A 13,700-nucleotide genomic window follows, 5' to 3' on the forward strand; every position below is an offset into this window, starting at 1 on the left:
GAAACCACGATGACACGACGAGATGCGGACACGCGGACACGGGCAGTGCCGTTCTGGAAAGAAAGTGCAGCAAACGCAGCCCAGTGTAGCAGCAAGACCCAGGGGCTTAACGGACCGGCACCCGGGACGCCTTCGTGCCGCACCAACGACAACGAGTTCGTGGGCAGTGTTTGCTGTGAACAAGGCACGTTTGCAGGTGTTAGGAGTGTGTGCGTGTGCATGTGTGTGTGAACGTGCGTGTGCGTGTATGTGTGAATGTGCGTGTGAATGTGTGTGTGTGTGAATGTGTGTGTGTGAATGTGCGTGTGCGTACATGCAGTCAAAAAATACATGCATCAAACACCCACACACAATTCATTTAATTTTCCGAGGGAGGAAGCTCAGGCTTGGAGAGAAGATGTCATCTGCTGAAAAGCACACACGGGCTTTGAACTTGGGCCACCTGCTTCCACAGCCCACCCTGGCCTCATAAAATGCTGCTGACCACGAGCGCTTCGCCTTCTTCAGGGTAAGCGCAGGGTCAGACCTGGCGCGGTCATCAGGCAGCACCGCAGGACTGCGTGGGGTCCTCGCCTCCCCCGTCCCCAGCAGTGGTCCTCAGCGTCCGCGGACCCCGCTAAGTACGGCTCCCCCGGGAAATGTCCACCCGCAAATGTTCCCAATGCTTGACCTGCGGTTCGGTCCCTCCCCGCAGCAGCCGTGGACTAGTTCAGCCCTGCATTTTACAGGAACGTCGCTGACCTCAGGCTCATGCTCAGGGCTGGGTCCTGACACCACTTCGTAGAAGGAAGGAGGAGGGTGTCACTGCTGTGTATCCGGGAGAAGACAGAGAAAGGGCGGGTGATGAAGTCAGGACTTGTTCCAAAATGTTCCAAGTTACCCTGTGAAAGAGGAAACAGAGTCTCTGTGGAGAAATTAGGGGGAAATTTCACTTTCACCCAAAAGACAAATTCGTCCCCAATCACATTTGCCGCCAAATGGGTAAGTCTAACGGTGAGAGACAGGAGCCTCCCAACCCCAAGTCTTCTAACTCTGAACAGCGTCAAGCCGAGGCGTGGTGCGAGGCCCGGGGGCGTTGGGGGCTCCAGCGAGGGCAGCGGCCTGGGTCCTCTTCTGGGTCCTCTTCGTAGATCACAGCTGGAAGCAGAATGAGGAAGGGGCCGTGGCCCTTTGATGCCTCCGGCAGCCCCAGAGCTCAGCAAATCACCGGGGGATGATCCAACGGAGAAATACCGGCTGTGTCGACAGGGAGGTTTAGGGGAAGGACGGGGGTGCCGGGTCAGGCAATCTGGGATTGAATTCAGCCCTCGGACTCCTGGAGACACAGGGCAGGTCCCGTCACTGCATCTCGCTGGGCCCCGTGCCTCACCGTACCGCGGGGTCTCGAGACACTTCCCCACCATCTGAGCACCAGATGAGCGACTCTAGGCCGGAGCTGGGAGCAAACGCCGCGGCTCAGAGAGCGCGGTTTGTTGGTTTGTTTCATATCCAAGTGTCTACGCGCCTCCCTCCCTCCCCGGCCCTCGGGCGCTCCCCTCGGAGCTCAAGCCCTCGGTCCTAGTCTCTTGCTTCCAGAGTCCTGACGCACGGAGGTGCTGCACACACCGGCACGACGGACGGACGGACGGACGGACGGACGGAAGACGACGCACGGCCGTGCTGTTTTCCAAGTTTTTCTCCAGCCCAGTCGGGACCTCGGGGTCTGGGCTTCCTCCATTTCCTTCTCCCTGAAGCTCGGAGACAGAGTGAGTCACTTCACCGTTAATTTTACTCTCTCACCCGCAGTGCAGGCTGGACCGGACACGCACCACGCTGTGACCCTGCCCCGGGATCCGCGGCGTCGGAACACGCCGCGTGTCACCAACTCCGAGAAACGTACCAACAGACCTGGTCTCGACGTCATGGTCCGTTTCCAAGAAAGGGTCGCTCCCTTCCTGGCCGGTTTTGTATTAGCTGCTCTGGTCCCACGGGAGCCCCCCGAGGTAGGGTCGTGGCAGAAAACGGTCCGCGTTTACTACCTGCTGTGGGATGGGCTTCTGCTCAGACCCGGAGTGCCCTGAGCCTCTCGGACGTGAGTCGGTCCCCGTATCTGCTGAGGCTTGGTTTTTCTTCTGGTTTTTTGTTTTGTTTTGTTTGCAGTAGAGAACAGCTCACCCCAGGCCTCCTGGGATCCTTCCGGGCCTCTTCAGAGCCTGGGGTCACATTTGAGGTCAGGCTGCAGCCGGCCCAGGGCTGGAGTGGAAGGCCATGGCTCGGGGCCACTTGTGCTCCTGGATTCTGCCGTAGGGGCAGTGAGCAGGGGGATAAGACATCCACAGGGCTGGAGGCCCCAGGGCAGGGGAGCCGCGTTTCAGCGGGGGGAAGGCCAGAGCCCTCTATGTCTACAGCCGAGCGCATTCCTGAGAAGGAGCCACAGCAGCGAGGTTAGGCCGAGCCCTAAGGCAGTGGGCTGGAGGGTCCCATATTTCTTAAGCGGGGGCGAGAGGACGGACGCCACAAGCTCTGCGGCCTCTGGAACAGGCTCCTCGTCTGTGCCTCTCACAGTTTGATCAGTTTCATCAGTGCAGGGACACGGGAGTAAGACGAGCGTGACCACGGACCCTTGGAGTGTCTGCGGGTCCGGGCATCCCATGGGCAGGCCCAGGACCTAGGGACCTTAAGCACCCAAGGTGTCTGAGGCCAGGGATTCTCACCCCAGCCCTTGGGAGAGGGAGGAGGTCCGTTTCCTCACCGTGGGCTGCGGTCACTGTGTCCCCTTCTTGCCATGTCCACGGGCAGATGCGACAGAGAGGGGGACGCTTGGGACTTCCCAGGCAGGCAGCTCTCACGGGTCAGTCTCTGGTGTGCATATGTCCGAGATGGAGGGACCCAGACCGCTCGCTGGACCCTGTGGGGCCAGCAAGGTTCTGGCTTCCCCGCCAACACTTGCAAGGGGCCTCAGCATGCTCCCACAGCGGTCCTGGTCCTGGCTCCGTCAGAGGTGGGTGGGGGGTTCCTGGCCTCCCGGGTTTTACTTACCATCGGGCCTGAGCTCAAGGCAGGTGCGTCCTGGGTTCTGCCAGCCCTGCCTGCCTTTGCTCTGTGGACAGGGGAGTCCCAGCCCGGCTCCTGGCGAGGACGGGAGGAAGCAGACCCCTTCCCGCTGGCCCCGAGACCCTGGAGGACCCCGCTGCAGGGGGTCAGCCTGTGCGCTGTCCAGCGGGATGAGGGGAGCCTCTGTCGTGTCAGGACCCGGCTGTGGGCCCCGCTCAGCCTCCCCCGGCCCTCCTCTCGCGGCCTTCACAGCTGTCACGACAACACACGCCCGTGGACGTGTTTTCTGGAGAACGTGTTGTGTTTGAAACACGTGCCCAGGAGAGCAACTTCTCGTGTGACCCAGCTTGCGTCCCTTCCACTCGGGCCCTGCGAGGGGGCACAGGACGGGGAGCTGCGGCCTGGGGACAGCAGGGACACACGGGCCTTGTCAGGGCTCCGGCTGGTCGGACAGTCGTCCACTTGTGTTTGGAAATTTGACTCGACGTGCACATCCCCGTCAGGCGGTCAGCTCCTCCGCAGTGGACGGAGCGTTTCCCCGGGGACCGCGTGTCTTCTGTGGCCCCAGATCGCCGTCCCTGGTGCCCTTGACTTGCGGTGGCTCCCGGGTCTCCCCGTTCCCCGCCAGCCCTGCCTCCTGGGAACCCTGTGGCCAGGACCCCGCCTTCCTCCAGACCCGGCGGCCACACGGGACTGCGGTGCCAAGCACAGCACCAGCAGACCGGAGAAGCACAGGCTTGCCTGTCCGGAGTTTCTCCCATTCCCGCTTCCTGGAGGACGAGAGGCGCGGGAGGGGGTGGGGGGGAAGGGCCACGCGAGAAGTCGCGCACGGAAGGACAGTCTTTTGGGGACAGCTGCGTCTCTGGGAGCAGCAAGAAAGCCCAGGTATGAGAGACGGTGACCAAAGGGAGCCTGTCCCGGGGCTGCAGCGGCCAGCGGCCGGCTCTCCGCACAGAAGCCGCAGAGCCCTGCACTGAGCGTCCGAGGGAGAGCTGGCCATCCCGTGCGGCTTCCCCGCTCCCAGCCCTGCTCTCTGTCGGTGTCTGCGGAGGCAAAAATAGCAGTTTCTCCCTCCGCGGGCGAGATGAACGATTGTCCAAACCTGACAAGCAGAGACGGTTAAGGCTCCTTCTGGAAACAGCCTCACCGGCGTCTGCAGCCAGAGCAGACGTTCGCGGGTCCATCGAGGCCTTGAGCGCCAGACCCCGGCCTCGCCCTTGGACCCGGGAGGGCTCGGAAGGGGCCGCGAGGGGACAATGGCGTGTCTCCGGCGCCGTGGCCGGTGTCTGTAAATGTGCCAGAGCCGGGATGCCATGGCAACAGGGCCGTGAGCACTGGGGCCCCGAGTCTGCTCTGGGACACCAGAGGAAGGAGCCGATGGGGAGACGCTGCCGATGACCTGGACACGGAGCCCTGCTGAAGGCAAACCGGCCGAGCACCAGCTTCACTCCGGTCGCCGGGGACGGACTGCGGGGTGGGGGCAACGGGATCCTGCGGCACAGGGACCCCAACACGCCGGGACCGTGCTGGCCGGCACAGAGGACGTGGGCCGACCCGGGGCCACCCAGAGTGTGCACGTGCACACGGTGCGTTTGTACAGCACGTTTGGCATGGAACCGCTTTCACGCGCACCGCCGCGCGACCGTGCACACGTTCATCTCCAGAGCCCTTATGCTCCGGATGGCAGCGGTCCACCACACCGTCACCGTCCACCGCCACCTCCCCTTCTTGCCTGCTGCCAGCCCCGGGCCTGCGCTGTTCTCCTTTCTGTGTCTCAGGACCTGTGACTCCTCGAGGTGCTTCACAGGACTGGAATCAGCATTTGTCCTCTGGGTCTGGCCTAGTGCTCTTGGCATAGTGTCCTCGAGGTTCACCGGTTGCGGCCGGAGACAGGATCTTCCCCCCGTTAGGGCTGAACAATCCTGCGGGTGTGGATGGGCCGATGGGACGGTCTCCTGATCCCAGCCTGGGTCCTCCGCCCTCTCAGGCTCTGCTTTCTCACGGTCAGGGGAGATCAGGAGCAGAGCGCGATGGGGACAGCGTGGTGGAGAGAGGAGGAGCCTGCGTGGTGACCAGATGTCGATGGGAGGCTCTGGGGGACAAAGCCTCAGGAGGGAACCGGGGGTACAGCAGCAGGAGGCAGGGGAAGCTTGTCGGGCTCAGCCACGGACACCTGGTGTGGACGGGCTGCCTGCGGCAGGTCCGTGCGCTGGGCCGTGGGAGCCGGCAGTGAGGAGGGCTTCGCCCCAGGGAGGCAGGGCGTCCTCGCTGACGAGCAGGGAAGCGACAGCGTCTGATCTCTGGTTCCTCTCTCAGGCCAGCACGGGGTGGATATTCTGTGCAGAGAGCTGCGGCAGACCCGTGTGGCCATCCGGCGCCGGGTGCTGAGGCTCGGGGTGCAGCCGTGGTGTGGGTGGGGAGAGGGCGGTGGGCAATGGGTACCGGGAGTGGAGCTCAGGGGCCTCCGGGCTCTTGAGCAGAGAAAGAGGACGAGCCGGGGGCGGCGGTGGGGCAGGACTGCTGACGGGGGTCGGAATCCAACTTGGCCAGACGCACCGGGAGGCAGGGCAGAAAGGTACGAGAACGGCGTGGACGGCAGGTGTGACTTGAACACCAGCCTGGAAGATGGTATGGACGCCATGACATGGATGGGGCCCCGGGGAGACCACAGAGGTGGGGGGTGCGGGACGTGGGACGACGGAGTCTGGGACCAGGCCGCTCAAAGAAGCAGTAGGGGATGGACACAGCAGAGGACCCCAAGCAGCCTCGTGGACCCGAGACTCAGTTCCTGGTCCCAGGACCTGTGCTCCCGCGGGTGCCAAGTGGGCCTTTCCAGCCTGTCACTGGAGCGGGGTTGTCTCATCCTTCGGGAATGCGGCAGGAATTTGCAGTCGTGGAGCCATGGTCAAAGGCCCTTTGTTAACCGGGAAGCTGGCGCAGGTCCAGTCCCTGGTGAGGCGGCAGCAGGCGGCACCCGGCCCTGCCGGTGGGAGAAGCAGGAGCGGGTAGGGGTGAAGCGTGGACGCCGCCCTGACTCCCTGTGGCTCCCGGAGCACGAGGTCGTTCTGTTCCTGAGGTGGAGCAGGAGCGGGACACACCCTCGCGCGGATCTCAGCTTCCAGCCCTGCGACCCGGCCAAGACTTCAGATAACCGTGGCCAGGCCTCGCAGGGCAGCAAACCTGGTTGGGAGCCGGCCCCGCTGCCCAAGACTGTCCGTCCGTGGAAACGCGCTTCCCACCTCAGTTTCCCCCTCGGGGAAAGGCAGGAAGGAAGAAGGCGGATTGTGTCAAGCTTTAAATGAGTCCAGATGTAAAACATCTCCCTTGGTTGAAACCGGGAGCCGTTGTACAGCCCGAGTTGTTACCGCAGCCTGTGCGACGTCCAGACGACGGTAAGCGGAGGACCAGGGCCGGCTCAGCTCCTTGGGAGGGACGGGCTAACCCGAAGGTCACTCTGGTGACTCCCTCCGCACTGTCCTACAGACGAAAGCTTCAGTCCCCCGAGACTCCTGTGCTGAAGCCCCGACCTCCCCCTCCCTCCGCGCATGGTGGCGGGTTTGGAGGTGGGTGAAGAGGCGAGGGTCACATGTGGCCCCTGGGTGGGCCCGGGAGCAGCAGTGCTGCTCTCCTTGCAGAGGGAGACCCCAAGGGCGGCTCTGTCTGGACCCCGCGTAGGTAAGGAAGGGAGGGGGCGGCCATCCGCCTGACCCGCGCAGCGGCCTCTCAGTCGGGGACCCGCGCGAGTCTCTGCCGCTGTCTCCGTGCCCGGCCGGCAATGTCTGGTAGCGGCCCAAGCTGACGGATACAACAAGCATTTAATAAACAATAAATCACGGAGAGAGAAGGAAAACCCCAGTTTGGAAACCCGGGTCTACGTGAGGCCGTTCGACAGGGATGGAGGACCATGGACGAACCCCTAGCGACCAGGTGAGTCAGGGCACGGCCTCACCGCCCACCCTGTCCTGGGACACCGAGCCAGCACAGGGCCACCGCATGGGCTAAGGGCGGTCACCATCCCTCCAACGGCATCCCTGAGGGGACGCAGGCTTGTTCCTGGGACCGCCACCCCTGGTTTCCGGCCAGGCTCTTCTCCCTCCGGGCATCAGCCGCATCGTGTCGTCTGGACTCTGTGGGATCTTGCGCACGCCTGATGCCCCGAGGGGCGGCGAGACGCTGACCTCCGGGTCCTCCATTGGAGGAATTGCTTCTAACGTGATTTTCTTCGGAAACCCAGCTGCTCCTGGTCCTCACCTCAAGGCTGGCTTTGTTGGATTAGATTACTAATTCCTGTTAGACCACCCAACAACCCGACGATAATTTGAAGCACCTCATTCATTTTCCGAATCTTTCGCGAGCACAGATGGCCTGTTTCTCTGAATTTCATCCCAGCTCCGCATTTCATCTGGGTGTTTTTTCAGGACGGCGCTTTGACGTCTCTCTCCCCTTCTGGGCAAGGTTGCTCGGAGTTTCTGGGAGCTCGGGCTGAGTGGGAGAAGTCGGTCGGCTCGTGGGTTCCAGGGCGCACCTGCAAACCTTTCCCTTGCTGTGGGCGTCGCAGGGACCGGACTGTCCCCCACATGGCAGCCGTCCCAGGGCTTATGCTCCCTCCTGGGACCCATTAAAGGAAGGAAGCGGGAAGGGGAAAGGTCAAACCCTGGACGGAATGCCTTCCTCCCTGTAGGCCAGAGCGAAGCATCAGAGGACAGCTTCCCGTCTGCCCGGAGCCTGGTCGGGCGGGCGAGTGTGAGACGGGCAGACGAGAAAACAAGCCTGGGAGGAGCCGCTGTGACCTACTTCTGAATTCAAAATGACTTTTGTGTTTGGCATCATTGAATTTCCATTCCTTCCACTGCACTGCGCAGACACCCAGTGCAATGATGAGTTTGGGGCTTCCCCTCGCCGTCGTAGAGCGGGGGTGCAGGGCTGGGGGCAGGGGGCACAGGGGTGGGGGGTGCAGGGAGGACACGGCCGATGCTCTGCCCTCTGTGTCCGCCAAACCGGGAGGGCTTGGTGCCCCGTTCACCCCTCCCTGGACGAGCCTGGAAGTACGTGGTCAGAACACCTTTGCTGAGCAAGGGAGAGGATGTTCATGCAAGGAAATCTCACGACGGAGCCCCTGACACGTGGTTCCCCCACAGGTAACATCGTCGAGCAGCAACCCACCATGAAGGTGACAGGAAGACGCAAGGTCATGGCTGGCGGTGCAGTGGGGACCCGTGGCTGTCGTGGGCGAGCCAACACCCCCCACTCTGGGTGAGCCAACACCCGTCCCCGCCCCCACCCCGGGCGCGTTCTGCCTTTCCGCTGGAAGGAAGGTTCTGGGGGTGGCCTCCGGGATCAGGAGGAGAACGGGGACGTGCAGGGTGTCAGTGCAGACCTCTAGGCCCCGAGGGTCGCCACCCCCGCCCCCCTAAGGCGCAGCGTGCGGCTGAGACAGGGGCCAGCGTCCGGGAAGAGGGCACTTTGCCGACGGCCTCTGCACCTGTTGGATGGCGGCCAAGCGCCCCAGGGGTGGGGCCCTGCCGAGAGAAAGAGGAAGTGCACGGCGGGCCAAGGGTCACCCTTTCCCGTCCGGTCCTCCTGGCACCTGACCCCACCCACTGGCACTCAGCAAGCCGTGCCACCCAGCCCCCGCTGGGCTCTCTGCTGCCTGCAACACCCCAGTCCCATCGGACACCCAGTCCCATCGGGCCCCAACCTGGACCTGGTGTGCAGCGTGGAGGCGGAGGGAGCCCCAGGGGCCCGTGCTCTGCAGGCCACCGGCCCCTCCGGCCCAGGCTGTAAGCCCTGGTGGAGTAAAGGGGCCCCAGGTTTAGGACTGGGTGTGGCGTCCCCCTACGGCCACCTGTCGGCGGGGAGGTCACACGTGTGACAAGGGCTCGGCTCAACAATGTTGCCAAGTTCTTTTGAAATTTCCCCAGAACGTGTTTTATTTCGGCCGCGTGGCCAGGGCGAGGCGGGCCGAGACCAGGTGTCGGTCGCCGTCCAGGCCGCCCTCATCCTCGGGCCACGTTTTCCCTCTGAAGGTGGGTTTTCTTCTACCGACAGGCAGACTGTGGGAGGTTTTGGGTAAACCGAGGGAATGCAGCTGCTGGACAATACCGTCTGGGGGAGTCCTCACGGAAGACGGGCTCAGTCGTGCCTCCCAAGCTGCCTGAGAGCAGGGCCCAACCGGCGGGGGGAGGGGAGGGGAGGGGAGGGGAGGGGGCTCCAAAAATGTTTCCGGTTTCAGCGGCCCCCACGAGCCACTCTGGACCAACTCTCTGAGAGGCAGGCGAGGGCTTGGACGTGAAGTTCTGAGAGCAGGTTCTCGGCGTCCAGGCCCTCCTGCCCAAATCGTCCTGAAGCCCCGCGGCCGGCGGCGGCTCCCCGAGGATTGAGTAGGTGTGTTTCTGCCTCTGGAAGATTTCCAGGGAAGACAATGGCTCCTTTACCCGGGATCCTCGAAACTTGGATAGGATTTCTCCCGGCTCTGATACAGGAAATTTATTTTTAGATCTGGGAAGAGTGTGTGTGGGAGAAGCGGAGGGGGGCGGGGGGCGGGGACACAGTGCTGGCAGATGATTAACAACCGGCTCGCAGACACATGCCTGGGTGTGCCCGCCTGTCTGTGTGTGCCCGCGTGTACTCATGTGCGTCTGTGTGTGCCTCCGTGCCTGTGTGCCCGTGTGTGCCCGCGTGTCTCTGTGTGTCTGTGTGGGCACATGTGTGTGCCCGTGTGTCTCTGTGTGTCTGTGTGAGCACATGTGTGTGCCCGTGTGTGCCCGTGTGTGTGTGTGAATAAAATAAATCTCTCTGGCGGAAGGATACGAGGCTCGCAGTCGCAAATACTGGTAAATGCCCAACAACCTTTCTGTGTGTCCCCATCCCCGGGACGCCCCGTGATTCCCGCCGGCTCCCATGTCCGCAGGTAGCCCGTGCACGGCTCCCCCAGATGGGACAAAGGGAGCTGCCCCGGCGCGCCCCCTTCCCTCAGTGAACGCGTCACCCTCACCTCTGACACACGTTCGACCCTTGCACCGTCTCTCACCGTCACCTCGCACAAGCCGTGTTGGTTCAAACGAAGCGGCTTGCAGCTCTGGCGTGGCTGACGTCAGACGCGTCGGGGCTGATGTAAACCTGGGACGGCGTCAAGGACGTGCAGCACGTCCCTGCCCCTGCTTTAGGGCGATGGCGGTGCATGGTGGGGGGTGGCCCTACAAGATGCAGGGGCCGACTTGGGACCATCGGGAAGAGATTTACCTGGGCGTTCTCTGCCTGGTTTAGCTCTCCACCCCTCGCTGACGGAGCCGCGTTCTCGCCGCTTACAGAGACGAGAGATCTCTCTGGGCCAGGAACCCACGCGAGCTGCTCTGCTTAATAACTGTTCCTATTAGAACCAGCTCCTCTCCCATTTGCTGTAATCTTTCTGTATTAAAGGAAATTCTACAGCACTCAGAATAAGAAAAGAATTTAAGTATCTCCCTCCGCCTGGCAGACTGCTCCATAGAGGGCGCACGGAGCACCCACAGTTATCTTAAGCTTCCGCTTTCTCTTCTCTGTGAGCGCCGTCCTGGCTACAGTCAGGAAGCCTCCGGGTACCACAGCTTCTGACCCTTAGTGAGAATTCATGGGTCCGGTAGGAAATCTGGTCCTTGGAACGAGCAGCTGTCTGTCCCCTTTGTGCTTTAGGCTCACAGTGACGTGGTGTAAGGAACAATGTACACACACACGTATGTGCACTCGTACGCACTCACATACGTGTTCACACGCGTGCGCATGCTTGCCCGTGTCCACACATGCGCACGTACGCTCACCCCTGTGTTGTGTGTTCACAGGCACGTGTACGTCTCAGCCCATTTGCCAAGTCAGCGAGCAAGGAGAGGGCTCCCCGGCTGGGAGCCCTGGGCCCCTTTCCCAGATGCAGCCAGGACCGAGCTCGTCAGGAACCAGCTGTTCTCCCGGGCTTAGGTCACGTCCAGTTAGGGTTGAGCATGGCTACAACCAAGGCGCTGCACACACCCTTGTCCTTGAACTGCCCGGCTGCCATGCCGGCTGGAGGGTCTTGAGGGCAGAGCCAGCGTCCCAGCTGAAAGGACGGAGGGACGGAGGTGGGACGGAGTCTCCTTCCTGCAAGGAGGCCCCGGTGGTGGCTCCCTGCTGTTCTGGGTTCTGCACCCGCGCCCTGCGCTGCAAGGGAGGCTGGGAAAGCCGTCCTCCCCTCCAGCATGCCGGGTGCTCCGCCAAGTACCGGCACCAGAGTCCCGTTCCTGAGCAAGAAGGGAGCGTGGGGGCTCCTGCGAGGCCCACTCAGCCCTACGGTCCTGGCCGTCTGCCGGCCCTGCTCCTCCATGGCTGCTCACTTCTCAATCTCCCCCCACCACGGCCTCTGGGCACCAGCCCCATCTCCCTGCCCTTCCGGGCCGAACGCAGCAGCTTGCTTGGTCTCTCCCTTCCTCGGGCCTTCCCCGTCCCGGTGCGGCACCCGAAATAAGTGTGCAACGGACTTTTCCACACGTATTTTCACTCAGGGAAGTTTCCCCGTCGGTTTCCGTGTGTGGCTTCTTCGGCGAGCTCGCTGGGCCAGGTCGCGGGTCAGTGTTCAGACCCTGATGCAACTATGCGGATTACAATTAATTACAGGTGGCGGAATTCTTTGGAAGAATTATCTTTCTGTTTTCCTGTATCCATTTTTTAAGGTGTCAAAGACTCCTGCTTTCTATGTCTGTGTTTAACAAACCTAAGCGTGAACTGTACTTAAGAATAAACAGGGTGCCTGGGGGGCTCAGTGGGTTAAGCCTCTGCCTTCAGCTCAGGTCATGATCCCAGGGTCCTGGGATTGAGCCCCGCATCGGGCTCTCTGCTCAGCAGGGAGCCTGCTTCCTCCTCTCTCTCTGCCTGCCTCTCTGCCTGCTTGTGATCTCTGTCTCTCTCTGTGTCAAATAAATAAAATCTTAAAAAAAAAAACAAAGAATAAACACGCATCACATCTTTGGTGCTTCATATTCGAAAACAACCGTACCCAGGGCGCCTGGTGGCAGAGTCGGCGAAGCGTCCGGCGCTTGGTTTCGGCTCAGGTCATGATCTCAGGATGGTGAGATCGAGCCCCGCGTTGAGCTGTGTTCTCGGCGGGGGTCTGCTGGAGGGTCTGTCTCTCCCTCGGCCCCTCCCCCCACCTGCGTGCCTGCACACACTCTCTCAAAATACATAAATAAATCTTAAAATAATGAAAAAGAAGAAAAAACAACCATCACGAAGATGAATATCCTACCAGTAAAAACAAAATCTCAAAAACGGAAAAATTCACATAAAATAAACATTTTTCTCATTGTATAAAATATTTGAAAAAATCTGTCTTTGTAATCACTTATTTCTAAATAATCAGAAAACAGTGGTTGGTGACAAGGCGAAGGGAAATCAAACCGTCTGAATGCAGGCGCGGGGTGAACGCCACGGACGCAGCAGGGCCTGGTGCTTCATTTTCGAGTTACACCTTCGCTCTCCAGCGCACACCGTCTCGGTTCCGTGGCCCACTCGGCTTCACGAGGGCCAGAGCTTTACAATTTGTCCTTTCAGTCTTGAGCAAAAACACTCTTTTTAGCGACTCATTGGCAAACGTGCTCGACGTCCACACTACATTATGTAGAATTACTGTTCAGGGCAGGAAAGGGTCATCTGTGACGGTCGGACTGAAGCCTTTTGAAGCCGAGTGAGTGTTCAGAAAGGAAGACCCAGAGGCAGGGCCGGGCTGTGCACGCGGGACAAAGCAGGTTTAGGAAACGGATTAAGATACGCATTTTCAGGGTATCTGCAGTTTGTGGAATGAAAGCAGGGGCTGGTTGCAATTGTCTGAATGTTTCTTATTGACTGCGGCTGATGCACCACATCTCAGTCGGTGGTTGTGGGGAACAGGGGCTGCATCCGCAAGCTCAATTTCACTTGTTTCTCCCACTACTTCAATAGCAACAGGCACACACTCTATCCTTGCCCAGGTTCTCTTCCTCTATAGCTCAGTCAAAGATATCATCTCCACCTAGTAATTCAAGTCAGAAACTTCTCCCTCTTTGTCTCTGACTCCTAGCTCAAGAGTTAATTGACAATTTATCCAACCATCCATCCATCCATCCATCCATCCACCTGTCCATCCACTTGTCCATCCATCCATCCACCTGTCCAACCATCCATCCATCCATCCACCTGCTTGTCTATCTGCTCATTCATCCATTCATCCATCCACCTGTCCATCCACTTGTCCATCCATCCATCCACCTGTCCAACCATCCATCCATCCATCCACCTGCTTGTCTATCTGCTCATTCATCCATTCATCCATCCACCTGTCCATCCACTTGTCCATCCATCCATCCACCTGTCCAACCATCCATCCATCCATCCACCTGCTTGTCTATCTGCTCATTCATCCATTCATCCATCCATCTGTCCACCAACAGGAGCTTTTCAGCACCTACTATGTGCTGCTGTGGTTCATGTTACCACACGTACCAACTGTGAGCAGGAGATCTCCCTGGGGGCTCACACAGCTTGCCACCTGGTGCAGGAGGCAGACAATGAAATAGTCAAACTAAGCAGACTTAATTATCAGCTGTGGAAGGCATTTTGGAGGGAAGAACCACGACGCTATAAACAGGTCATAGGAATCTAACTTTGCCCAGCTCCCCGGAGGAAAA

At 60.4% G+C, this 13,700-nt stretch overlaps 1 protein-coding gene across 1 annotated transcript; it reads left to right on the top strand.

Moving 5' to 3' along the window:
* The first annotated feature begins 5,934 nt into the window (after positions 1 to 5,934).
* Positions 5,935 to 11,531, top strand: LOC123941585. Its single transcript, XM_046004912.1, has 5 exons — positions 5,935 to 6,019; positions 6,110 to 6,425; positions 6,517 to 6,596; positions 8,172 to 8,286; positions 10,851 to 11,531. Exons 1-5 carry the CDS (start codon positions 5,935 to 5,937, stop codon positions 10,981 to 10,983), a joined length of 729 nt encoding a protein of 242 aa, XP_045860868.1. The 3' UTR covers positions 10,984 to 11,531.
* Positions 11,532 to 13,700: the final 2,169 nt, after the last annotated feature.

This window comes from Meles meles, chromosome 5 (genome assembly GCF_922984935.1).
Source record: "Meles meles chromosome 5, mMelMel3.1 paternal haplotype, whole genome shotgun sequence".
Taxonomy (NCBI): domain Eukaryota; kingdom Metazoa; phylum Chordata; class Mammalia; order Carnivora; family Mustelidae; genus Meles; species Meles meles.

Bases quoted from the DNA above. Each gene is read 5' to 3' on its own strand.
- LOC123941585 (XM_046004912.1), top strand. From the start codon at position 5,935: ATGGTCAAAGGCCCTTTGTTAACCGGGAAGCTGGCGCAGGTCCAGTCC. The intron at 6,426-6,516 runs GTAAGCGGAGGA...ACTGTCCTACAG, and splicing joins TGTGCGACGTCCAGACGACG to ACGAAAGCTTCAGTCCCCCG. The intron at 8,287-10,850 runs GTGAGCCAACAC...GTGTGTTCACAG, and splicing joins GCCAACACCCCCCACTCTGG to GCACGTGTACGTCTCAGCCC.